The sequence below is a fragment of the Lathamus discolor genome, chromosome 2, assembly GCF_037157495.1.
Source record: "Lathamus discolor isolate bLatDis1 chromosome 2, bLatDis1.hap1, whole genome shotgun sequence".
Lineage (NCBI taxonomy): Eukaryota > Metazoa > Chordata > Aves > Psittaciformes > Psittacidae > Lathamus > Lathamus discolor.
Genome location: NC_088885.1, coordinates 134335370 through 134360704, shown reverse-complemented (window position 1 = coordinate 134360704; position 25335 = coordinate 134335370). Strand labels below are relative to the sequence as shown.

At 39.3% G+C, this 25335-nt stretch overlaps 1 protein-coding gene and 1 long non-coding RNA gene across 7 annotated transcripts; one reads left to right on the top strand and one right to left on the bottom strand.

Annotated features, from left to right (window-relative positions):
- Positions 1-356: 356 nt before the first annotated feature.
- Positions 357-14706, bottom strand: OSGIN2 (oxidative stress induced growth inhibitor family member 2). 6 transcript variants are annotated; one of them, XM_065668556.1, is made up of 7 exons: positions 14581-14706; positions 11732-11883; positions 7002-7138; positions 6161-6199; positions 4572-4763; positions 3845-3936; positions 357-3004 (listed from the first exon to the last, which is right to left on the bottom strand). In XM_065668556.1, exons 1-7 carry the CDS (start codon positions 14622-14624, stop codon positions 1957-1959), a joined length of 1704 nt encoding a protein of 567 aa, XP_065524628.1. In that variant the 5' UTR covers positions 14625-14706; the 3' UTR covers positions 357-1956. The 6 variants fall into 6 exon arrangements, with proteins under 6 accessions (XP_065524628.1, XP_065524631.1, XP_065524633.1 ...); XM_065668559.1 differs by having other exon boundaries at positions 11732-11914; positions 14581-14657; XM_065668561.1 differs by lacking the exon at positions 14581-14706 and adding an exon at positions 14397-14518.
- A 1394-nt stretch (positions 14707-16100) lies between these two features.
- On the top strand, positions 16101-20550 carry LOC136009411 (uncharacterized). Its single transcript, XR_010610546.1, has 3 exons — positions 16101-17351; positions 17803-17869; positions 19561-20550. It is a non-coding gene; the product is annotated as an uncharacterized LOC136009411 (long non-coding RNA).
- Positions 20551-25335: the final 4785 nt, after the last annotated feature.

The window sequence follows — 25335 nt, the reverse complement described above, 5'->3', positions numbered from 1 at the left end:
CAATTCAATTATGAAAAAAATAAGCCCAGAATTTAGAATAATTAAACCCAGCTAAAGTACCAGTATAAAAAAGTATCTTAACTAGTATTGACAATGCATGGTTAAATTCAACCATGTAGGCAATGAAGAAATTAATATGAACATTGCTTCATTTGTGTTAATTTTTCTGCTATTAAGTTGGCTCTAAACTAAAATTCGGTAGTAGCAGTAGCATTGTTTCACAAACTTCTTTGGACTTCCATTGGAAATACAGTCACTTTAATCCTTGCATACTTTACCTTTTCAACTTCTAAGTCCAAAGCACGAGTAATTTACTCAGGTGCATAAAGCTCTGCAGTAGCCACAGAACCCCATAATTCAGTAGGCACAGAAAACAGGCATTTATTGCATAAAGGTATCTACAACTTATTAGACAGCTGGGAAACCAGCAAGCACTACCAGTTTCACAAAGCCTAAGCCTGATTTCCTTTTTAAAATCTGTTCAAGTTCTAACACGGAGATTTTAATCATGCAAACACAATACCCTAAACTAACATGATATTCTTCAACACAAAAATACCTCAAGCAAACAAAAAAAAAAAAACCCACACCTATTTCCATCATGTTGGATCTGAATTAAAACGTGTTAATAAATCAGTTAAAATCAAGCACTTTTGTCTAGTGAGAGTTCTGGAAAATAACTTTTCTAACTAGCTGTTGCTTACTTTGCTATGGTGAATGATCCATGAGTGTGTTTAGGTAAACTAACTACTCTAAAACCCAGCAAATGAAACCTAGGGCTTACATTATTATGGAGCAGAAAGGTGACACTTCAGTTCAGAGGCAGGTACAAGTTAAGTCTGTCTTTCGTAAGAGGCCTTGAGATTTATAGGAAGTATAGCATGTTTGTTTTGGGTTTGGTTTGGTTTTTAGCTGGCTGTGAGATATAGCTCTTTCAGGCTTCAAAATCTGCAAGCTAGAACAGCTTCAGTGTTATATGCTGCTCTTAAAAAAAGTAAAGAAAAAAGAAATAACCAATAATTGGCCAAATGGAGATGAGAGTATCTATCACCAACCTTCCAGCCTTCACTGGTCAAGTGATCACATTCAGTCTTCCTGAGCTAGGAAGCAAAAAATGCTGACGTTCTCTAAGTTTTGCAGTTGTACGGTACATAGTCATTATACTGACACTGTAATAAGAGCACTTATGTCAGTACTTTATTGTTTATGTTAATGAGTATTCTCAGAAATGTACATACCACCATAGGGGAACATCTGATGTTAGACTTTCTGCACTCACCCAACTCTAGGCATAATGTGAAAAAAACATTAACAGACTGCGTAAAATCATGTGTTAAAGATTAAATGGGAATGCTTATTCATTTACTCAAATTATCAGATAGGATAATTTATAACTGTTGAGGAATTCTCCTTGCTTACAGAAATCCTTCTTATAGTAAACTCCATTTTAATAAGTGCTCATCCCAAGTATTACTGTGTTACTATGGCAAATAAATAAAATCCTTGTCTCAAGCAGAAGGCTCCAAATTTGCTTTGGGACCAAGAATCACTTTTCACTAAGCAAGCTTTCTGCTTTTAGAAGTTATTTCATGGTAGGAATATTTTGTCACATTTGACACTAAAGTGTAAAGCCACTCTGGTAGGCATTGCTTTTCCCAGAGGAAGTCTGCTCTTTTAGCTGAGCAAGAGATGACAGGCAGGTCAATATATATTAGTCTCATTTTCTGTTTATCTGGAAGTAATTCCAGTTGAGTAGAGATCAGTTGTAATAGCAGATCGATTTTTTGTGTTTTGAAAAGGTGAAGTACTGTAGTATCAGCATCCTTTACCAAGCAATACAAGCGCAGGTGGGTTACTTGTACACAACAGAAATGTGACTGCTATCAACTTTCGCTGCCAGTGAGTGTTCTGTTAGACTACGTCTGTAATACTGTATGAGAGTTTCTAACATCTCATTTATGGTACCCCATCATCTCCTCCATCCCTACTTTCAATCAATTCATGTTTCTTCTTTTGCCTTATTGCCAAGCATCGTGCAATGCCCAGTGCACCTCCTTTTAAAAAACGTACGAAGTTGTCTCCCACCAGAGGACCTAAAGCAAAGAGGTTGGCTTCTTTAGTGCATTCATAAGTGTATGGGTCAATCTCTATAGGATTCCCCTTGCATGTGATGGGCTGATTAGAGTGATGACCTATACTATGTCCTTGGTCCTTAAGAAAGAAAAGATTTGGGTGAGAACCTATTAGAACTAAGGCTACAGAAAACTTCAAAATTTTCTTCAGTCCGCAGGCACTCTGAAGAACGCACTTCATTTCAGGCTTGAAGGAAAGTACATTGTGTTCAGGAAAACTAGTGTAAGCAGAATGTAGATTAGAGTCCACAGTATGGGACTGAGTACACATCATATGATAGACCTTATGGTATTCAGGGTAAAGCTTTTTAGGTAACTGTTTGAAAATTAGACTTGTATCGGTAACTCTTCTACGAAACACATGGATTACTGGGATGTTGTTGTTGTAGGCACACAGTACTGCATCAGCTGCTGTAAGTCCAGCACCCACAATTAGCACAGGGTCTGGCTTCCCACGTAGCTTTCCTTTGCTGATAGCAGCTCCAAAGTCAGACATAGAATGAAGCACAAAAGGAAAGTCTTCTCCTTCAACTTGTAGTCGGCCAGGAGAATCAAAGGTTCCTGTGGCAAGGGCCACATTCTCAGCAAAGAGGCAGAAGGGCACATGAGAACCATCTGTTGCTCGCTGATAACCTCTGACTTCCCAGTTTCTCTTAATCAGTGATTTCTGTCCATCTTCCATTTCCAAATGCTGTGTTGAAATATTTTCATTTAGTTGAGCTCTATCTTCATCATCCTTTCCTCGGTAAAGCCGCGATACTGATGTTATGTAAACGTTGTCTTTGAAATTCTTTTGGAGGCCCATGACTTTAACGTAGTGTTTATAATAACAAGCTATTTCCTCTGGCATTACTCGATCACTCTTTATATTTCTGAAACAAAATTGAATGGCTCCAGTTAATATACAGACCTTATCAGTAACCTGAATATCATATATGACATACCACGAGACAGTCAAATTTAAGAGGACTGAACCTACTCAATGTAACTGACACTGACCTTAGTATCTTTAAACACATTCAATTTGTTTTCTTTGCTGTCTTGACTCCTGATATACAGGACAAGCTAACTTTTTTTTAATAGCAGTAATACTTTACAATGTGAAGTGCTAAACTTGCACTCAGAATACACTGACTTAGGATATGAGTAATTAAATATCATAGTAATTGCTGAGTGCTAACTTTCAAACTCTAGGTTCAATACAATACTTGAATAAAGTATTCTTCATCAAACTTTGTAGAAGACCTCTCCCTTGGACACAGGTAAGTCCACTAAGCATCAAATTAAGTTCCATGTCACAGGAATGAACAGAGCAAGTATGATACAGAACCTTAATGCAACTATGTAAACAGGGTTATAATGTCTAAATGTCTGATAAAAAAACATTTTTGCACTGCAATCCTGGTATTACATCTATACTTCTCTTATGTTTACTACGTTCTCATTTATAAATGAAGCTGAAAATGTAATTATTTTGAACAGGTGCATGAATTTTGCCTTTAGAAGTATGCTCTAGGAAGAAGGGAAAAAAAAACTTCAGGTCTGCCGCTGAGTTATTCTTAACTGCATAGTTAGACTTGCATAGCAAGGACCTTGAGATCATCTAGTTCCAACTCCCTTGCCATGGGCAGATGTGTTCCAGTTCTCAAAATAATATTATTTGCATTCTTAGGGCAACTAGATTTCCCAAACACACTATGCAGTATCTTTACCTGCGTTTGTTAGCTGCCCACTCCTTAAAGCTGAGGCCAGGCAATTCCATCCAGTCTCCAAAACTGATTGTTAACATAGAGCCTTCCATGGACTGTGGAGAAAAACCCAAGATGTATGACCAGATACATTTCAACAGATACATTAATGCAAAACACAGTGAAGTTCACCTCATTATACTCATCTGGAGCAATAAAATACCAGACCATAACACAATACCGGGACATGACATGAAGTGCTGATTAACTGTTTTCATGTTACAGTTAGATACTACTTTAATGAGCACCTACATGACCTAATAAAGCAGAAGGCAAAGAGAGAACAAGTAAAAGGGAAACTAAAACCAAGTTATTTAAAATACAAAACATGAAGAAAAAAAATGTGAAACCAACAGCATATGAACACATTAAGATTTAATGTTTTGTGTAAAAGCACATGGAAACAATGCAGACAAGAGAAAAAAGTCATAGAAAATATTCTTCACTATAATTCATTAAGTTTAAGCTAATAAGAAACCCCACATAAGACAGCAGTCATGGTCACAAATCTACAAATGAAGGACAACTTTTTCCTTCGCTTCTCCTCTCCCGAACATATTTTGGCTTTAGTAATTGAGCAGTTGAAACTGCAATTGCCATTATCATCTAAACCAGCCTTTGATACTAAGAAAAAAACCCAAACCACAAAATTACCAAGTTACCATAGAAGTGATATGAAATTTTTACTCACATGCCAAGCCCCTCCAGGTGGTCCTTTACCAAGCACGATATGGGGAATGTAGTTGTGTTGTTCTAGCTTCCAGTGCAAAACAGGTGGATAGTCATACCCAAAGTCAGCATCAGGATGAAGCAATGTATCAAAAAGCACTGCCACTGGGTTTGAAGAGCGTCCTTCAAGACCTTCAGACAGATATTCCAGATCCTAGAGTACAAAAAAAGTGGTATGTTTATGCAACTTCCGCTCTTCATGTTATTCTGATGTACATGTCGTGGTTTAAGCCCAGAAGTTGAATTTCAACAAAAACCACAATTAAAGTTGCATTTTAAGTAGAGGTAAGTATTTAATGTAGAGATTCAATCAAAACACTTTTCAGAAATAACTGTCATGACTCAGTTCTTCTATAACTTTAAATAATACATTTCACTCATTGGAAAATTAATTACACAGTAATACCAGGGCTGGTCAGCATTTGAAATTCATTGTACAAAAAGAAATACAGGAAAAAATATACAGGGATCAAAGCAACCTAGTAACATTTATGTTTATAGAGAGCACACTTCTTTTAACAAAGACTTGCTAATATTTCTAGGAGCCTCATTTTGATAAAGCAAAATTGGTATCTAAAAACATTTAGTTTTAAACATCTAGTAGTAAAAGCTCCTTTGACAGCTCTTAGGTAGTTCCGACAGTAACTTTAGTATATTTTGTAACAATGGAGGTAAGTATTACTTTTAAAAGCTGATAAAAAAAATAGGCTTATTGTACAAAGCAGTTGATGTTGAGAACAATTTCTGGAACTTCATAAAAATGTTCACATTGCAGCATCTATTAACCATCTCTGTTCTAAAAATCCCACAATGCAATAGCTAATATCTGAAGAGAAAAGAAAGAACTGTCCATAAAGCCACTTTTTGCTGACAAAATGTTTTGCTTCCAAAACCTAGGAAATATCAGGCGGTTGGGAGAGGATGAAGTACGCAAAACATCTGCAGCCAAAAGCTTAGGCAACTTACTCTCCTACCAAATCAAATAATTGTAAAATGGTTTGGGTTGGAAGGGACCTTAAAGATCAGCCAGTTCCAAACCACTGCCATGGGCAAGGACACCTTCCACTAGACCAGGCTGCTCAAAGCCCTGTCCAACCTGGCCTTGAACACAGAGATGGGGCAGCTACAACTTCCCTGAGCAACCTGTGCCAGTGCCTCACCACCCACATAGTAAAAAATAAACTTTGAGACTTAATGTTAACATTACATGCAAACAACACAGCACTGAAACAAACAAACAAACAAACAAAAACCAAACCAAAAAAACCATCAACCAAAGAAAAAAACCCCAAAACTTAAACTGTAACAAAACAAACCCAACCCCTATTTCCCCACTACAACACATATGCAGGTCTGTATTTCAAATTAATTAGTCACATAGGCAATAGTTAGTGATAGCACTGTGAGTAATCAGTCAGGACTATAGTCAGGTGAGTAGAAAATGATAACATGGCAAACAAATGGAAATGTGGGGATAAAAATATTGGAGAAGATTTAACTAATCAAATCAGACAGAAAAATTGGATGTATACAAGCATAACATGCACTCACGATTGCCTCATGCTGTAACACAAACAGGAAGGATACAGACTGTTCAGAAGAGAAAAACAGATTGTGTTTATAGAGGGTATATGCCCCTAATGTTACTAATAATTAAGTCTTAATGAGAATTGTACTATTTAGGAAGATTTTAACTTTACGTATGTGTACATGTAAACTATGTTAGCAGCAGGTGTTGTTTGATGATGAAGCCCAAATATCCTAGGATGTGAAAGCTGGAATCCCCTGTATCAGCTACTCACTGACCAAGTGGTGCTTTAGATACTTAAGGAGAACACAAAAAAGGGCAGTTTGTAAAACAAAATCACCACACACAAAGAGCCCTCAAGAGCCACAAAAATAACCACAAAAACAGCCACATGCCTCAGGACTGGATCTAATGGTCATGAGTTGCTTCTGTTTAAATTATCAGCATAACAAAGTAACTTGTTGATGCACTAGAAATAAGATTGGATAAGTGGGCTGGTTCTTCAAAATGCAATCTGCAGAATTTTGGGGGATAAGCGGTTCCTAAAATGCACTGCTTTTCACCTGAAGTGCCCTACATATGATTTGTTACAAGCCACAGAAGAAGGTATATACCACTCTGTATTTTACAGGTAGGAAAAAAAGAGGCCAAGAGAAAAACCTAGTTTTTTGAGGTCATACTGTTACCAAGCTTCACTGTGGTCTAATTCTTTGTGAGTTGAGAACATTAAGCTTTTTCTTATCTATGACACTACTTATGTAAGTTGTAAAAGCATTTTAAACAGGATCATTAAAGAAAGTCTACTGTTTCATAATTCAGCTAGCAGAAGGAAAAGAGCTAGACAAACTGGTAACCAAAGCTTACTTGATCCACAATGGAAAGATGTCGAGCTTCTTCTAATTTCGTATGTAGAACGGGGTTTGGGTGGATAGCTTCAGGAGATAAATACGGCCTGTACCCAGAGAGCAGGTAAGAAAGACAAATTCCTGAAGGTCCATTTCCTATTAAAGAAGTAAGTTACTGCTTTAGTAAAAACATCAATAAACTAACTTTTTATGTCACTAAATAAGCAGCAACAAAATCGTATTAAAGTAGCGTAATGTTATACTACCTGACTGAAAATAGCTTACAAACTTCACAGTAAAATAAAGCCTACCATAGGAATTTCCTCCAAATAAACTGAGCAAAATCTTTCAGATAACAAGAAACATGGGACTGTTTACACCATGAAACAAAATGCATATATGGGAGTTTCATAATTTAGTATCTCAAATTCATTAATCTCATCTGAAAATGGTCTGATGGTAAGATCTGGTCTGCCTGTCAATCACAATGACATTTAAATATTATTGCTATCTTACAGCTTTACATTCCCATTTACACTGGGTACTGTAAAACACAGAACAGAAAGACAACCTAGAGCAAATGCCCTTCAGGTCTGCCCATAAAATAAAAAGAGAAGAGACAAACAGAAAGCTGAAGCCTGCAAGTCAGAGGAGAAGATACAGAAACAGCACAACAGCAGCATAAAGGCTGACTGAAGACAGAGCAGATAAGTGTAAAGTGCAAGAAACTCATGTGAGACCACATTCATCATTCGGCAACAATATCAATTCAAACATCTTTATCCTTGTTTTAGCATTTTATAATTCATGTATGTGCATTATTGCAATTTTAATAGACTAATTTATTTTCAGAATGTTATTAAAGGTGTGAAATGGATGGGACAAAAGCATTACTGTAAGATAATTATTTCTATTTATTTGACTAGTATTAAACAAAGTAGCGGACCACATTTATAACATGAAAATACAGAAATAATGTTCATGTTGCAAAGTCAGATATCAAAAGCCAGGGAAAGTTGAAGTCAGAAAAGTATGTGCTGTGATACAGAATTTAAACACGTGACTGTGTACTGTTATTTATATAGTTCTTCCTCTAACTGAATGAAAGCACACTGTTCTCCTGATAAGGTACTATTGAGTATTTTGGTTTTGTTTTCCATCTAGAGTGGCATTTATATGGTATTTACCACACACCATTCAATTCTGGGCTAAAGATAGAGTTCCTAATTTATTCACAATTTTTATGTAGCAATCATTGTTAGGTTGATAGCTCTTACCTCCTACTGTTTCAACTTTTGATCTCATGTTCACCTGTCAATTTCCTGTTTCCCCATCACCTTTGCACACACCACTTCCATCACCTTGTTAACAATCCTGCTTTTCCAATGCCCATCTCTTCTCTCTTTTCTGATTTCCCAGTGTCTAAATCCTTCATCAGTTTGCTGAGACCCTGTTTATTCCCAGTCTGTTCATACCTCAGATCTCTTTCTCCTACCCTACAAAGCTACACTCATGAATCTGGTCCCCAGTGGCAGTATATCCCATACTTTATTACAATGCTATGCACATAGACTGGTCACTGCCATGGGCTAGAAGAAAATCATGTAGGCTCACTGTAGATGAGTTCTTCAAAGGCTAGGACTGCTAAGCTGTAAGAAATCTTCAATAAGTACATTTTCTCTGAAGGCCTAGAAACCAAGTAAGCATGTGAGAATGGCTCCTGCCAAACAATCTAGTTTTTGCACCCAAATATGGAGGCAAAAATAGAGGCTTTAGAGCACCTGTGTACTCCAAGGGCCATAATACACAGGAAAAAGATTCTCTAGAAAGCCGTGGGTTTCTGTCATTTGGATCTTCCGTAATGAAAGGTTTAAATACTGCTGATCCTGCCTATATTATTCCACAAATTACCTGGATTCCTATTTTGCCATTTGCAAAAAAAAAAATTGTAAAGAATCTTTCAGACAGTGAAAACGCTCTTCCTTGCTCTCTCACTATTCTACCCTCCTGCAAAGAGATCAGTGTGAGATGTCTGGGCACACTTCAGCCAAAGAATTTGAAACTTAAAACAGATACAAGCCCCTCCTGTCACCCACTTGCCCCATCAAATGGATGTGAGAGAGAAGCCTAGCAATATACTGAATCCATCTGTTAACAAAATCACATGAAGTTGTGGAAACACTCTAATCATACCTATAGTTCACAAACATTCCCAGGACTGAGTAAATTCTTAACTATTTTTAGAATTATATTTCAGCTTTTGTTTCTTTTTACAAGTGCATAGCTGGATTTTATTTTTTCCTTCTGTGGTGCAAAGGGAGCTAGTCACAAAGAAAGAGAAAAATGTGTGCCATATCCAAGGATTCAGTGCTAAAGATAATTCCTACTGGATAAGACTAAAAAGAGGGTAACAAAAGTTGCCAAAACAAAAGCCAGCAAAATTACTGAGGATGGGATTACGTTAAAGTGAATTACCGTAACTGGCCACTTCCCTGGTACCATCCAGAGAACTGATTCAAACCCAGCTCCTATTCTTTGAGCAGACTAAAGAAATTCCCTTGCCAATAATGCCCTCAAGGACACACAAGATGAAGGTTCGGCTGCAAGGTCTGCAATTAGACTTGCTATGATTTTCTCAGAAAATCCTTGTTGGGGGGAGGGGGATAAGGAAATAATCTGTCTGAAGTGGGAAATTTATACCTGAGGAGTCTGCTTTTTATCTACACACCATGCCTCCAATACTGTGAAATTATACAAACTTTAGATACACAAGCAATATACCCCTGAGCTCCATGGCCCTGTTCATTTAAGGAGCAGTTAGCATTTTATTTGAAGAGTAACAGAAGCTTCTCCTTATCAACAGTAAACTAGAGCACAATCATCTTTACATATACATCTAAATTTAAGCCTTGTTATTTGGATGAAAATCTAAAACATTTTGCCTACACAGTAATGATCAAAACTAGTGCAGAAGATGAAAGAGTTTAGCACAGAACGCCCTCTAGGATTAAGAGCTCCAGAATGAAATTCTTCAATTCCAACCCATTCAAATAAATGTATCCATTTCTTCCCAATTTCTTGAAGGCAGGTACAGCACAGAAGTTACTCAGTATTCCCACATTAGCTTAGGACTCTATGCAGAACTGCAGTACAACATGCAGCACAAGCTTAGAATCAAATCTTAAATCAGGCATCATGTAAAGTGAAAGGGAATGGTAAAGTTAAAGAAAGGGGAATGTAAGTTACTGTTCCATCACTAAGTTAACTGCTTACACATGTGCCCTCGTTTTCTTTCTGTTTAAAAAAAATAGTGCAATGAGAAGATGGGGCACTAGGAAGCTATAAGTATGTTTAATTCCAGCTATACAGGAATCACTTGAACTATAAAGAGTGTATGTGTGAGACGATGACTATTTTTCTATTCTTCTACTATGTTATTGAGTAATTTTAGATCCCTTTTAAGACTCTTCAGACAGCCAATGTCTTAGTGATAATAGGCTGCCAATGGAGAAGATCAGCATGTGAAGGAGTGTCTCAAGTATGTGTAAAAAAACATTTGGGGAACGTATTTATTTGTCAAGGAAAAATAGTCACGGCAGCTGTATTTGGTGTCAGCACACAGAATGGTGCTCTAGACAAAAGAAGTATTAAGCACAGGTATTTGCATAATGCATATGTGCAAAACTAAACAGTGAAAACTGAGTCATTAACCATATGGCAAACCTGTACTAAAGTTGACAAAATGCCAGGAAACTGTTGCTCTTCAACTATGATGCAGAACTCAGCCAATGATTCACGTCTGTCACATCCACGCAAGCCTATTACATGAGCACTATTTTAAGCTATCATGAAGAGAGCTTTTGAGAACAGGCACTTACAAATACCAGTCCTTCAAATTTGTGGAGACTTACTGTGAGTACATTACACTGAAACATCATTCTCTCGAATCACTGCTTGTTTGCAGCTATAGTTAAAGCTGTTGGATTGCTGTAGTCCCATCAGCTTTGGACTAGATTATTAAAAACCTCCTTTACTCCAGATCTTTTCTTTATCCCCTCGTCAAGTCATGGCAGTAAGGAGCTGGTGACCAGCTGTTAGTGAAAAACCTTGGCCCAATACAAATCATCCTGGCACTCTTGATTAAGCTGTATACCCAAGGAGCTTGCTTCCTCTGCTATCTTGTCATTCAGTAAGATTTTACAAGTACAAGCCTTTAACTATTTAATCAAAACTACAATTTATTGTTCTAAACAGGTTGAACTGATTGGGACTCAGTCTGGAAAAGATGGGACAATAATTAGATGTTAGTGATGGATGCAACAAAGAAAAAGACAATTCACAAGAGAGGTTAGCATCTAACCAACACGTAGCACACATTTTAAATTTACTGTTACATCTCAGTGCAAAAATCTACACTGGCACACCATCAACAACCCACACGCAAGCTGAAGTAGACACACTGCATCCATGAAACCCTAACGTGATCAACACAGTTCTTCTGTTAAGGCTCACGTATCTGCTGCCAAATAATGCAGCTCATTTTGTCAAAGCACAATTTTGAATTCAAACACACTCCAACAGCAAGTTCCTTAACATAATTTTATTAGGTAGGGCTGTTAATCATAACAACTATATTAGTCTAACATCTTCACTGTAAGGATGCTAAACATCAGCTATTTAATGATAAATGACTTCATGCAACAGGTCTATAAAGGCAATGGCAGACAATCTTAATGTGAAAAAACTCACCTATTACCACTACAGGCAGAGTAAGGAGGGAGTCCCCAGGCAGAACAGTTTCTTCAATTAAAGGCATTCTTTTAATCTTCCTCCCGAGGCTGTCACCAAAATACTGGGTGAAGGAATTCAAAAGCTGTCCTTCAGCTTCAGGGTTGCTGTAACTTTTAATTAACAAGGACAGATGGGAGGAAACTAAAATGAAACAGTTGAACTGCCGTCAGAACATTCTTTTCAAAAATCAAGTTGCTTTTGATGCTTTACTAAGAGTTACGGGATTGGCAAAACCAGGACCAACACAGATACGCTTCCATTCAACCTACAAAATCTTACTTTTCAACACAGTTTTTCTAACAGAAGATTTTTTAGAAGTTTATTTTCTCCTAGGAAGTCTACAGAAGGATAACAGTAAGGCACAGATGGCTCTGTGGAGATGCAGATTTCTAATTTTGGTTTATACAAAGCCAAATTATAACCAACAAGCATTATTTTGATCCCACACACAGAACTCATTCCTCATTATCCTTATCAGAAGAGGAGAGATATACACCATCTAGCCAATTAACACCCTTTAGTCCAGCCAAAGGCCGAAGGAGCAGTTTAGGTACCACAGCAGCCACTCCCACCCCTTCCTTACTGCTGAGCAACACAGGCGACCTCACCTCTACAAATTTCTGCTTGGGTAGAAGTAAGGCTTGTTAAAACTGGCAGTGGCGTGAAGATGGAGAAAAGTGTGATCCCTTTAAGCCCTAAACATAGCTAATTTTACCACTGTTAAAAACCCCCTTTTTCTAAATGGAACTGCCATGCAGCCAGGTCGGCTACTGCACAGCAGACTGCTTTCACCCCGAGTCATTTTCCTCGATTTCTCAGTCATTTCTCTGCAGCATCTGCTTAGGTTTCTCTCACAACTCTTCACCAACTAAATGTGCTTCTAGACTAGGAAGACTTGTTTTATCTTGTTTGCTGTTTAATTATTTAGGAGCCCTTTCTGAAGCCTTTCCAGGTCACTGAAGAAGTATGCACTATCAGTTTAGCTAGAAAGGCACAGGCAAATTAAAGATCATCTATAACTAGCAGTTATTTTAGTGAGTCTTCAAAACAAAGACTTAACTTTTTAATTAAAAGTACCCCAAATCAACTGATCTAAATTTCCTCTTACAAACACAATTTTGATTATTAATAAATAATAGTACTCCTACTTGTTGCCTAAGACTCTCTGTACCTTAAAGCTATTCTAGTATTATAGGAATTATTTTTTACTCAGGACCGAAAGCATAAGACGCTGATCCAATTCCCACAGCCTTCAAGAAGCCACATGCACTATGTGCTGCTGCAACTCCCACAGCACTGAAGGCTCTGCTATGTATTTCAAGAGCCTATCCTCAATGGGGAAGCTGGAAGTAAACTAGAGTCAAAGCTGTACAGTAATAACAGCACTAGCACACGCGGTTATACACCTCTCTGGCGGTTACTTCCTTGTTAAAAAGGTATTTATTTCAGAAAGCAAGAACTTGATATGTGTATTCCTTGTACTACAACAAGGAAAGTTTGCAAATTACATGCTTACTGTTTGAGTACAGCTGCACATTAGCACTTCGTGATCCTGGAGGCACATAAAATACAACAGTGTGAGTTAGATTAAGGCAAGAAGATGGCAGAGAGAGGACATCTAATTATCACACTGTTTTTTTCACCTCTGTTTTTAGGTTGGCACAAGTAGACTACATTATTCTCCAGAATTTGCTCAAACTTAACTTCCCTATGCTTTGCAAAAGACAGGATTAAAGGAAGTATGTCTGTTTTAGGGTGTTCTTGCTGTGCTAGCTGTAAGATACAAACCAAAATAAACATTTCAAAGCTTCTTTTTTTTTTTTTTTTTTTTTGGAATATCTGCACAGTGCTGTAGACTACAAAAGAATCTTTAACAATAAAAATGTTGCTTCTGTGCAGTTCAGACAGTGTATCACAAACTACCCAACTGTTTCTGGGCAGAATCTAATTTTGCATAGAAATACCCACATACAACGCAGTTTCCCAGCTACTGCGCATGCAAAGCAGATGAAGGACTGCTGTCAGGAGCACATTCTTCCTCTGCAACAACTCACAAAGATCTTAAGTTAGGGGCTACCATCTCCCTAGCCTCTGAACAGCACTGAAAGCCACCAAATACCAGAAGTTCCTATACTGATAAAAACTCAGGGTAAACAGCTTTGCAGTGGTGGGGATTTGGTAAAGATGACTACAGCTCTGGTCCTGCAGAGATGCAAGTGGGCACACAGATGAGTCAGTCCCAAAGCTAATGCTTAGCTTATGCTGGTCATCCCAAATAACCTCCAAAATCACGTTCTGTCAAACACCTGGATTCTAAGCACGTTAACAGGAAACTCGTTAAAGGAATTTATATTTGGTCTCGAGTTGACGCTTTGGGAAGCGAAGCTGTCAGGCTGTTAGGGATTTTTTAAGTAACGCAGAAAAGCAATGCCCCGCCGGGACCGGGCTCTCGGAGGTGCAGCGATACCAACCCCGCGGCAAAACCGAGCATCACCAGGCGCCCGCGCGTTCCCCGCTGCACCTCCGCGCTGCCCAAGGTCACACCGCACCTCGCCGGGAGACACCTCCATCCCCTCGGCGCCGACCCAGCGCCTCTGCGCACCGGTCCAGCGCCAATACCCACCGGCCCGGCCCGGCCCGGCCCGGCGCAGCGTAGAGACCGGGGGCCGCCGCCGCCACCACCACCACGCAGCGGCCACGCGGAGGCCGCAGCACAGGGGCCGTGCCTGCCCTCCGCGCTCGCCACTGCCCCCTTCCTCCCCGGCACCGCCCCCCAGCCCTCGGGCCGCTCTGCTGCGCCGCCTCACCTGAAGTGACCGGCCAAGGAGCAGCGGCAGCACCACACGGGCATGGAGAGCGCCAGCGGGGCCCAGCGATGAGACTGCGGGGGCCGCCGCACCGCGGCTCCCGCTCCTCCTCCTATCGCCTCCGCCTCCGCCGCCGCCACAGTGAGGCCCGCACAGCGCCGTCCCTCCTCCCCTTTCGCATGCGGCAGCGGGTCACACACGGGAGGAGGAGCCGCGCCAGCACCGGGAGGGAACGAGGGAGGGCGGGGTGAGGAGCGGAGGGTGCCGTTTCCTCCTGCCGGGAGGCCGGTGCGGGGAGGCAGCGCCGCGCGGGGCTCCACGGCGGGGTATGGGATGCGCCGCCTCCCCACGGGGAAGGCGGGGAGGGGAGAGAAGGGGAGCCCCGGCCCGGGACGGTCGCGGCGGCCGGGAGACTCCTCGTGGGGCAGGCGGTGGGCGAGGCGGTGGCAGAAGGGGCCGCCCTCGCCTCCCTCATACAAACCCCTCAGAGAAACGCGAGGCCCGCGGTCGCACAGGCCTTGCTGCCGCCAGCCGAGGCACACCTGCGGCCTTGAGCGGGCCTTGGCGTGGCGTGGTGTGCCGTGCCGGGAGGGGGTCCGGTGTGTGAGGGGAGCTGCACGGGCTGCGGTGGTGGCAGTGCGGCTATCTATCGCCCAGCCCCACAAGCGGCCCGGAGCTTCCCGCTGTGCCCTGTCAGGTTTCACCTGTGAAATGCACAGGTGTTTGCTATCACAAAGGTATTTTTAACAACATTTGGAGCATAATCTTTGTGCTGATCAACTGGGTGGTAACTGAATACGTTTAGTACCAGCTTGACTCTGCAGAATTCCAGAAAATCATGTATACACATAAGTTGAGAGCATGAGAACAGGGGACTGTTGGTCTAAAGCCATGATGCGCAGCATGATAAAAAAAGGCATCTTCTGTAGAAGTGGCATTACCAGTGAATAACTGAAGAATGACAACTGTGCTGAATGCAACCTGCACACTGTAATGCTGCATGGGAAACAAGGCAAATGATTGCGTCCAGTTCTGGGCCCCTCTGTTCAAGAAGGACAGGGAATTGCTTGAAGGAGTCCAGCGCAGAGCCACAAAGATGATTAAGGGAGTGGAACATCTCCCTTATGAGGAGAGGCTGAGGGAGCTGGGTCTCTTTAGCTTGCAAAAGAGGAGACTGAGGGGTGACCTCATCAATGTTTACAAATATGTAAAGGGTAGGTGTCAGGATGATGGAGCTAGGCTTTTTTCAGTGATATCCAGTGATAGGACAAGGGGCAATGGGTGTAAACTAGAGCATAGGAAGTTCCACGTTAACATCAGGAAGAACTTCTTTACTGTAAGAGTGACAGAGCACTGGAACAGGTTGCCCAGGGGGGTTGTGGAGTCTCCTACACTAGAGATATTCAAGGCCCGCCTGGACAAGTTCCTGTGTGATGTACTGTAGGTTACCCTGCTCTTGCAGGGGGGTTGGACTAGATGATCTTTTTAGGTCCCTTCCAACCCTTGGGATTCTGTGACTGCAATGTTTTGGTAAGAGTCCCATACCTCCACCCACTGCAATATGAGATTAAAGTACAAGCTAAGTAGAAAATAGACCTGCAAGGCTTCAGATGTCATTACAAGGATATGGTCGACTCTGGATAAATAATGCAGCATCTCAGTACTGGAGCTTACTCAGATGTCTCATCAATAACAAACTTGTTCCCTGTAACATTAAATGACTCTGAACGATGTATGAACTGCAGGGTCCAGCGAGCGACAGTGTAGTGAAACTTCTGACATGAGCAAACAGAAAGTTTATCACAAGCCTGCGGCACTCAGCCTGAAGTACGAGGTGCTGAAGAAAGGCCAGGAGAGATTAAGAAGTCTTGGGGTTATTTACTCTCAATGCTGTTGTTAAGCAAGATGGCAATTAGGAAATTCAGCTGCAAAACTGCTTTCTGCCTGGCAAAGGAAAAAGAATGATAAAGACAGGGAAATTGCAACCAAGAAGATCCTGCCAAAGAGTCAAGATACTTGCCAAGAGGGATGAATTAAAGACACTTACTAAACAAGCTTAAAGGAGCAGGACTGTCAGGTTCCTTCATCACCTGTTGAATAAAATTCTTTTAAATGGGTTTCTTCAGATGTTTGAAAGTGCTAATGAAGTTATACTTGCTTGTAGAATAAAGATGCAGCAATTTCTGCATCAAAGAATTATCTTGGTAGAATAGAAGGATTGACAGGAGGGTCTCTATGGGCCTTTTGCACTTCAGAAATTGATTTGCCTATCTCAGAAGGGGTCTGTGTAGAATTCTGTGGTGATACGCTAGGAGAAGAATTCTGCTGATGGTTTAACCTGTCAGGCAGCTAAATGCCAGCACACAGCCGCTCACTCATTTCCTCACAGGCACAATGGGATGGGGAGAGAATCAGGAAAATGGTAAAACTCTCAAACAGCAGAGCTGTGATGACATCCTTACCACGTGGTAATGATAATCTTTAAGCATTCAAAGGTTTTGTTGTTTTTCTATGATGGGAAGTACACCTCAGGTGTGTTTGAAAGATGGGAGAAAGAATAGCTAGTCCGAGGCTAATTGACAGTGAGTGAGACCGGGAAGGGCTTAGCAGCTTCCAGTGCTTAAAAGACTCCTCCTGATAGGTAGTGGTTACAGAAGTTACAGTGGCCAGAAGTGACAGACTCTGGGAACTGGAGAATTTGGTGGTTCTAACAAATGTGTGGAAGTCAGCATGTTGCAAGGCATGCAACAAACTTCATGACATACTCCCAAGTAAGGCAAAAGGCATATATTACCTTAGATAAATTACCATAGATCTGTTTGCAAGAATAAGTATGTGGGTGAGGATATAGCCTATGTTACATGCTAGACCAGTTCTGTAAACTCAGTTTAATCTCTGGAGTAGAACAAGTGAATCTTTTGTACAGTTTGTATTTACACTTGGATTTGTGAACTGCTCTGGTGTTAGTATATAGAATTATCCATGGTAAAGTAATATGAGTAAGTTCAGGGAAGTAAATATTGTGTTCTGCTGTGTTGTTAATGGTGTATGCATTTAACTAACTACAGCCTTTAAGGAATACAAGATTTTATTTAGATAATTTTCTGTTTCTAAGCAAAATTGCTATCTCCCCTCTAATTATAATAATTACACTATGGGTAAAATATGCAAATGATATTTTTGGAAATACAATTAGTCTGGAAGTTTTGTTTCCTTTTGCAGTTCTGCAGTTCTCTAGTGTGACCTTTGAAGGAGCCATTATCACTACCTGCTTGTATAAAAGCAACAGGTATTTATGGAAAATACAAGTGGAAATACATGAAAATTATTTTGAATTGCTTTATGAAAAGACACAGTTTGTTGCATAATGTTGCATCTCTATTTTGTGTATTTGACCAGGATCAATTGTATATTCTAAATCTAAAATATATGTTCACGCAAATCTACCTTTGTTCTTATAAATATCACCTTTGTTTGTCCTCTCTATTTTTTATGCAAGTTATTTTGCCTAGGTATATTTCCAGTATGTTAAGAGTTCTGACATAAAACTAGGCCTAGTTGTCTAAAAAAGAATTCATAGAAAATATTCAGTATCTGGGTTATTGTACTAATACAAGCACACAGTTTATGGTAGGCAGTCAGACAGGTCTGAATCTTTCCTAGATGTAGCTGTAACTTGAGTTGCCTTTAGTAATAAGCACAGGATACTTAATGTTTGCAAGATAAAAATTAAGAGGCATGCCAGTGCTTATCTACACAGATGAACATCTGCCATTTCTATTTGAGGTTATTTCTGTATTATGTTAAGGAAAAATGGCAATGACAAAACATTCTGAACAGAGACATGAATTATTCAAAAACATTCTGTATCTGATCTGAAACACAAAATGCTGCAGTGCAGGAACAGATTCAAAACCAACAGAGCAGAGCAGAAGTGGTTGCGGATATCCTGTTATTGGACCAGTGACTTGCTTTTAATCAATTTTCTGTCAAACAAGCTTTACAACATGTTTAAAACCGTGCCAGAATTACAAACCATGGCCACTGAAGCATGATGAAGCAGGCCTCTTACGGTGTCATTCTACCGATAAATTTCCAGTAGTGTTCTTCCAATAGCTATTACAGAGAACATGTATTTGCTCCTTGTTTGATAGATAACTCTTCTTTGTATTTTTGCACAATATGTTTTAATTGGTTCTAAGAGCAACATGATTCTGAATGGCTGTTCTGTAAAAATTAGACTATCCATGAAAAAAACAAAATATTTAGTAAACTTCACCCTCACTGTTGTAAACTACCCTCAATGAATCAACCAAAGCACTGTGCTGGGGCAGTGTCTATACCAATCTGTGAAGGCACTGGAATGGCTGGAACTCAGTACCCAGCCTGAGGAAAATGAAAGCATGCTTCAAGCCTGTGGCAAAATTCCTATAAAGATCTCCTCCGCTTACAACTAGTAATTCGTACCTTGTTTATTTGAAATGTCTTATTCTATAAATAATCCAATCTGAGCTTACTGATAATGTTAACAGCTGATCATGCTGCTTTATATCCTGTATAACTATCCAGATGCACATTCACTTTTTGGGAAGTAATTCTTCAATTTTCATTTAGGAAAGACTTCCTATTACCTCAGAGGTTTTCCTACATAAAGCTTTCAGGAAATGCATTTTTATTTATAAATAACTACTTTTAAAAATAGTAGAACTTTTCCCCAGTACTGCCAGATCTTTCTCTGTACTTGTTATTTTACTAAAGTCCAGCTGGCAGAGACAGATTATTATATAGGCTGTATCTAATCCTCTGTTTCCCCCAAAAAACCTGGAAAATACATCTCAGTCATACTTCTGATTGTGCAAACACTTTGTCAAAAGTAGCTCCTTAAATATGAATTAATTTTGACTCCATATATTTTGTAGGTCTGATTCATAATTTGTTAAATACTTAAGTCTACGTCTTTTGTGTTCTAATTTCTTTTAGATATAATGCCATGCTGAAAACAGCATTTTCATATAAATGTAAGAATGTACAATTTGTTCCTGCCAGTATCCAGTGTCCACTCCATGCTGCCTTCTCAGAGACAGTGATGCACACTGGGTAGAGGACCAAGGCTTCTCAGAGATGTTGGAAAGCGTGACATAGTTCTAAAAGATGCCAAAATTGCAGTTGAATTCATCATGGATTTCATATTTCTCAGTTCTTCTGTTATGAAACGCTGATTGTTCTGAGTCACTCCTGAGCCTGCCTGTTACAAAAGTCAGGTTGCATCTCTTAGGGGTAGTGACAAATCCATGGGGAAGATGTGTGTACTTGCATGGATGCTTGAAAAGGGCGAGAAGAGGATTGCGTGCAAAGCAAACTGGTCAAGGCTGGCTTATATGAAGGCACAAGGAATTTAAAGAATAATATAAAGAATGATTAACAATAGTTTCCAAAACAAGGGCAAAAAATGGGGTTGAAGCAGCTGAAATTCTTCAGTTACAATAGGTTGCAGTGTTTTGTACTCCAGCCTACTTTTTTTGCTGTGGCTTTTGCATTCCTGCCTTCTTTAATCTATTCAAAATCCAGCTGTCATAAATACCCTGTTGCTTTTGCTTCTTCACATGTTTCATTGAATCACACTTTTGTTGTGTTGCTCCAGTCAGAAGTGAAAAAGAGTGTGGGAGAGAAACATCAAAACAAGTGTATCAGGTAGTGAAAGATGGAGCATTCAGGAATAACTGTTACAGATAATTAAAAGAGAAATTAAAATCTTTAAGTCATTGCACTGGGGAATGTAATTACTTGTAGGGGCTTAGAATCATAAGTGGGTGGGGTTTTTTCCCTGTTTTTCCTATCACCTGCCACAGCTATTTATAGCGTTTTATTTGTGATTACATTCTCAGGAGAGTTTTGTGTGTTTGGGCGGGCACTGCTGTCCTGGATGGAGCCCTGTCCTGATTAGGCCTTTCAACTTGTGCTGTAAGACAAACTGGGAAGGGGAGGGGGGGAACGACGACGACCAAAAGGCTAGATGATCAAAATATTTTGGTAAAAAGTACAGTTACTGCTGATTTGGCATTTCACTGGTCCTTGTGCCTCTTATGTGGCAGCCATTTTCACATCTAGTGCAGTTGAGAGTCTGTAGTTTTTTGATTCTGTTGCAAGATGATCAAAATGTTAGTCTATGATTTTATTCTGACGTTCTCATTTTCTAAAGATGAACAATAATAATTAAAAGTGACAAGTGTAGGTTGTTTTTTTTAACTCTACTGCCTGTGACCTGTAGCTTTGTCACAGAATGGGAGATGCAATTGCTGAAAATTAGGGGAAGTCACTTTTTACAGTACCCAACACATACCTGTCTCAAACTTTCTGCCTTTCCTTCTGTTAGGTACCTAAGGAAAACAAAAAAAAAGAGCCGTACAAAGGGGTTTATCCCTTTAAATGTTAGATCTCTAAATTGCAAGAGCACAGTTTGGTTAAAGCTGCACCTCCATAGCAACACCACTTTGACCACACTGCAGTTGTATGTGAACATGCCTTATTATTTTAAGTCACGCTATTTTATTTGTCACCTCTGTTAACTGCTTCATGTCTGTAAAAGGCATTAGACTGCAAGGATCTTGGAATTTAAACAGTGAAGTGAGAGGTATGACCAGTCTGTAATGGAATAAATGGGTGGAAAGCAGAGGCCGCAGGTTACAGGAGAGGGAACTAAAGGGGAGTTCACATTGTTTGTATGCATGTGTCTGTGCTTTAATTACACATAGGTGTCCTTAAAAAAAAACCCAAAAGCCGATCCAAAAAGCAAACCAGACAACGAGCAAGTGTTGCAGAAAGCTTTAGAAACAATAATGGGATTTTCTGTTCTGTACCAAGTATATTATCAAGCCTGTCATAAGCCTACCTAATCATAACTTTCCTCACTCTTTCGTAACTCAGTCTTTTGTTTTGTGTCCTGTCTTGTTTTTCAGGCCACAGGAGTGGTCTGCAGCTTGCACTTGGTTTTAGATGTACTTAAGGATAAAATGGGATTTTACTTGGGTGGTGACTTGGCAAAATTTTTGGAGGCATTTGCCAGTAATAACTGTACTCGTAGCTTGCTTATCTGAAGAAAGTATGCAGTGCACTAGACGGGCATTTTTAAAGACCAATTTGAGAAAACATGTAGCTAAAGGCACATAAATAAATAAGTACTGACTATATGTTTTCCTATCTGAGAATAAATGGATTATTCCACAATCCACTGAAGTACAGTTTCTCTCTTTTTTTTATAGAGTCTCTCTCTCTCTTTCATTTCCTACATGATCTGAAGGATTGTCTGAATGCGTGATTATTCCTTTCTCATTGCTGTAAATACAGCGGCAGTTTGCATAAAATGTGCCATATTTATGTAATTCCCATGCAGCTGTTCCTCTTTACTTCATGTTAGAGAAAATGCAGAATGTATTCCAACTTCAAGGTCACATTCTGAGAGTAAACACTGACCTCTCAGTGTGAAATGCTGAGGGCCACAATTTCTTTCAAGCAGTTTTGCTCCTTAGGAGCTATATTTTAAAGTGAAATTTGGACCCAAATATTATTGTGTTCTCTCCTTAGATTTGTATTGTAAAATTTTCCATCACAATTTCTAAAAGAAGAGTCCTGCGTATTTTTTAGGTCATGAGTACATCTGATGTGTTTTGTTATATATGGGGGGGGGGGGGGGGTTAATTGTTATTTTTAATTTGCAATAAGGCCTTCACATTTCAAAGCAGCATTATATAGCCTGTTAAATTCAAGTAAATTTCCTGATTTGGTATTGTTACATGTTCTTTTACCAAAGGGCATTTAATATCAAAGGTGAGGAATGGCAATTGCAGCTAAACTAGAAAATCCGTAAGACAAAAAATAGAATAGTAGGAAAGAGTTGCAAAGCTCACGTTTTTGAAACAGAAGATTGACCACAACACAAACCGCCTACAGTAGGTGTGATAAATTCCCGAAAGAAAGCCTGGAAAAAGCTGCTCATGAGAAACTAAGGTTGGTATTATATAAGGGCATTCTTTCCTTGAAGAGCATTCCGGTCTGTCAAAATTAGCAGTTTCATCACTGAAAATCTTTAGTTGTTTTTTTGGGTTTTTTTTCCATCAGGCTGTAGAGCAAAGTTAGACACTTGGCCACCTCCTACTCGCATTCTGGGACTCAAACCTGTGTTTTCAGTGGTGTAGTTTGTATGGCTTTAGGGAGTCTTCAACTGTGGAAGTGTAGAACACTTTGGAAAATGAGATAAGAAATTCCACCCTGAACAGGCAATCTGATATTTACATTAAATGTGCATGAGTAACACAGTGATGGTAAATTTCAGTAAAAATCATAATCGTCAAAATGAACCATGAAGCATAAAGGGCACCCAATGGTAAGACTTGCTTCACCTTAGCAGCTGTGTCTGGAGGAAAGCAATAGCAATGGTTTGATCAAAAAAGGGGGGCAATAAAATCTAATGGCTATTTAATAATAATGCTTTAAAAATGCTAGTGGCAAATATTACATATTTTTCTAGTGCTTACAGGATGATCTTTATCACTCCGTCCTTATTGAATTCTACAGACTTTGAGGGAGAAGTCATGTTTTCTTCTTTTTTTCTGCAGCATCTAGTTGTTATATGTTAGTCTGGATTTTGGTATAATGGGAAATACTACCATACAAAGATATATTTATATTTTAAATGAATAAACAGCATTCAGTACAAGATAAAAACAGATGCTGTTACATCCCTGACTGTTTTTATCTCAATAGTCCAATTTGCTGGTGACCAGATATACTGATTTGCATCTTCAAAGAATATTTTTGGATGAATGCATGATGGAAATAAAGTCATCTAGCTCCTCAGTGGGATTGCATGAAAATCTATGTGAAAAATTGGCATAGAAGCAGACAAGGCTGTCAATTTTGCACGTTCTTAAGTGGCTTAGTGTTTCTGGTACGACTTTGTTTTGGGCTCAGCCTCAGTAATACATAGGTCTCTGCATTGCTTAAAAAGCCCCATGGTTTATTACTGGAACAACAGCTGAAAGTCTCACTGATAATAGCTGTATTCAACCTTGCTGAAAATGTTAAGTCTAGTAACAATAGAAGCTTAACTGTTCTACATGCCGGCCAACTGGCCTCTGCATATTACAAGCAAACAATTGCAGGCATTTAGCATTTCAGTACATATAAAACCAAACTACTTGGGAATGCAGGATCTGAATATATACCCCTGATGCACCCACACAACAGACTGGCAGAAATACACGTTGTAATCAATATTGGCAGCCTCATCTTTGGAAAAGTGAATGTTGTATACATTTCAGTTTTGCTTTCACACATTCAGATGAAACTGAAGAGATTGTTTCAGATTTTCTGAAACTCCAGGGACTCTTAGACAGAATTTAGGGCTTGCTCAATTTGCACTGGTCTGGCACACTAAAGAAGATACAAGACTCTGCAAGTTGCATAGCCCACCTGGGACTGGAATCAGGAATTGTTTCTAGCTGATTTAGGTGCAGCCTGCATTAAAGGAGCTGGCACTGGTCAGGTTTGCTTGCCACAGCTTTATCAGCTAGTTTATTGAAAACATCATCTTTCCCATCCAATGTTGCCTTATTCAGCTTCTTTGGGTAGGAAAGATATTGGCAAATGAGGAAAGGATTTTTAGCAAATTGTCATGTAAGTAGTGTAGAGTCTTTTTATTTGTGCATGTAGTCATTTTGGGTCCCCAATCTGCTCATGCTTGTAAATTCTACATTTAAAAGCTAGTGTAAAATAAATCGGAAATAGAAGAGCAATGTTTTATCTGTTTTGAATTTAATCTTTGTGATTTTAGTTTTTTTTCCTGAGTTTGAATCACCAGCTGCAATTAAAATTATTCTTGATAATTCTTAGTATAAAAAGCAGATTTTTTTCATTGCATTTAGTTGATTGTATAGTTATTGTACAATTATATGCGGTTTGTAGTTTTGACAAAAGTTGCTTTATCTGATATGGACTAGTATATTTTCACTCATAATCTATGTTCTCTATGAAAAATAGTTTCCACTCAGCCTCAGCTGTTCACAACTTTGGTTTAAATACTTGAAGATACTTACTGTTTTAATTTTAGATGTCAGATACACCCTCCTCCCTCTCCTCTCTGTTTTAAATCTTTCTTTATTTTTACTTTTCCAAACCTTCTTTCCAGCCTTTCTTCCCTCAGACCATCAGTATGTGAACATCTGTGTTCAGATCATTTCTATTAAACTCTTACTTTCCCTACAGGATTTCATCTTCCTTCTTATTTTTGCTAATACCTTTCCTTTATTTGCTTTTATTCATCATGATTTATCTAATGTACAATTAAGAAATACTTAAACTGATAACAACAAAACAATCACACTAGGACATTCTCTCTTTACCTTAGCAGAATATAACTGTACACATAATTTCAGCTACAATAAAAAACTACAGGACCTGTTTCATTTGTGCTTAGACTCTTCCTGAAAAGAATAAAATCAATCCTTGGAGATCCACCAGCCAAAATTCTGCCTTTTCTACTGTGGTGTTACTGATGGCAGCAATGCGTTATTGTGTTTAGTATAAAACAGTGACAGAAAGGTTTTGTCATAGCCGCTGGCAGATAATGACAGAGCTTTTTGAAAGATCACCATAGATTTTAATACAGGAAAAACAATGTATTTCCATAATCAACCTCATGGAAATTGCTGAGCTATAGTCTATGTTCTGGCATTCGCTTACAAGACCTACTGACTTCAG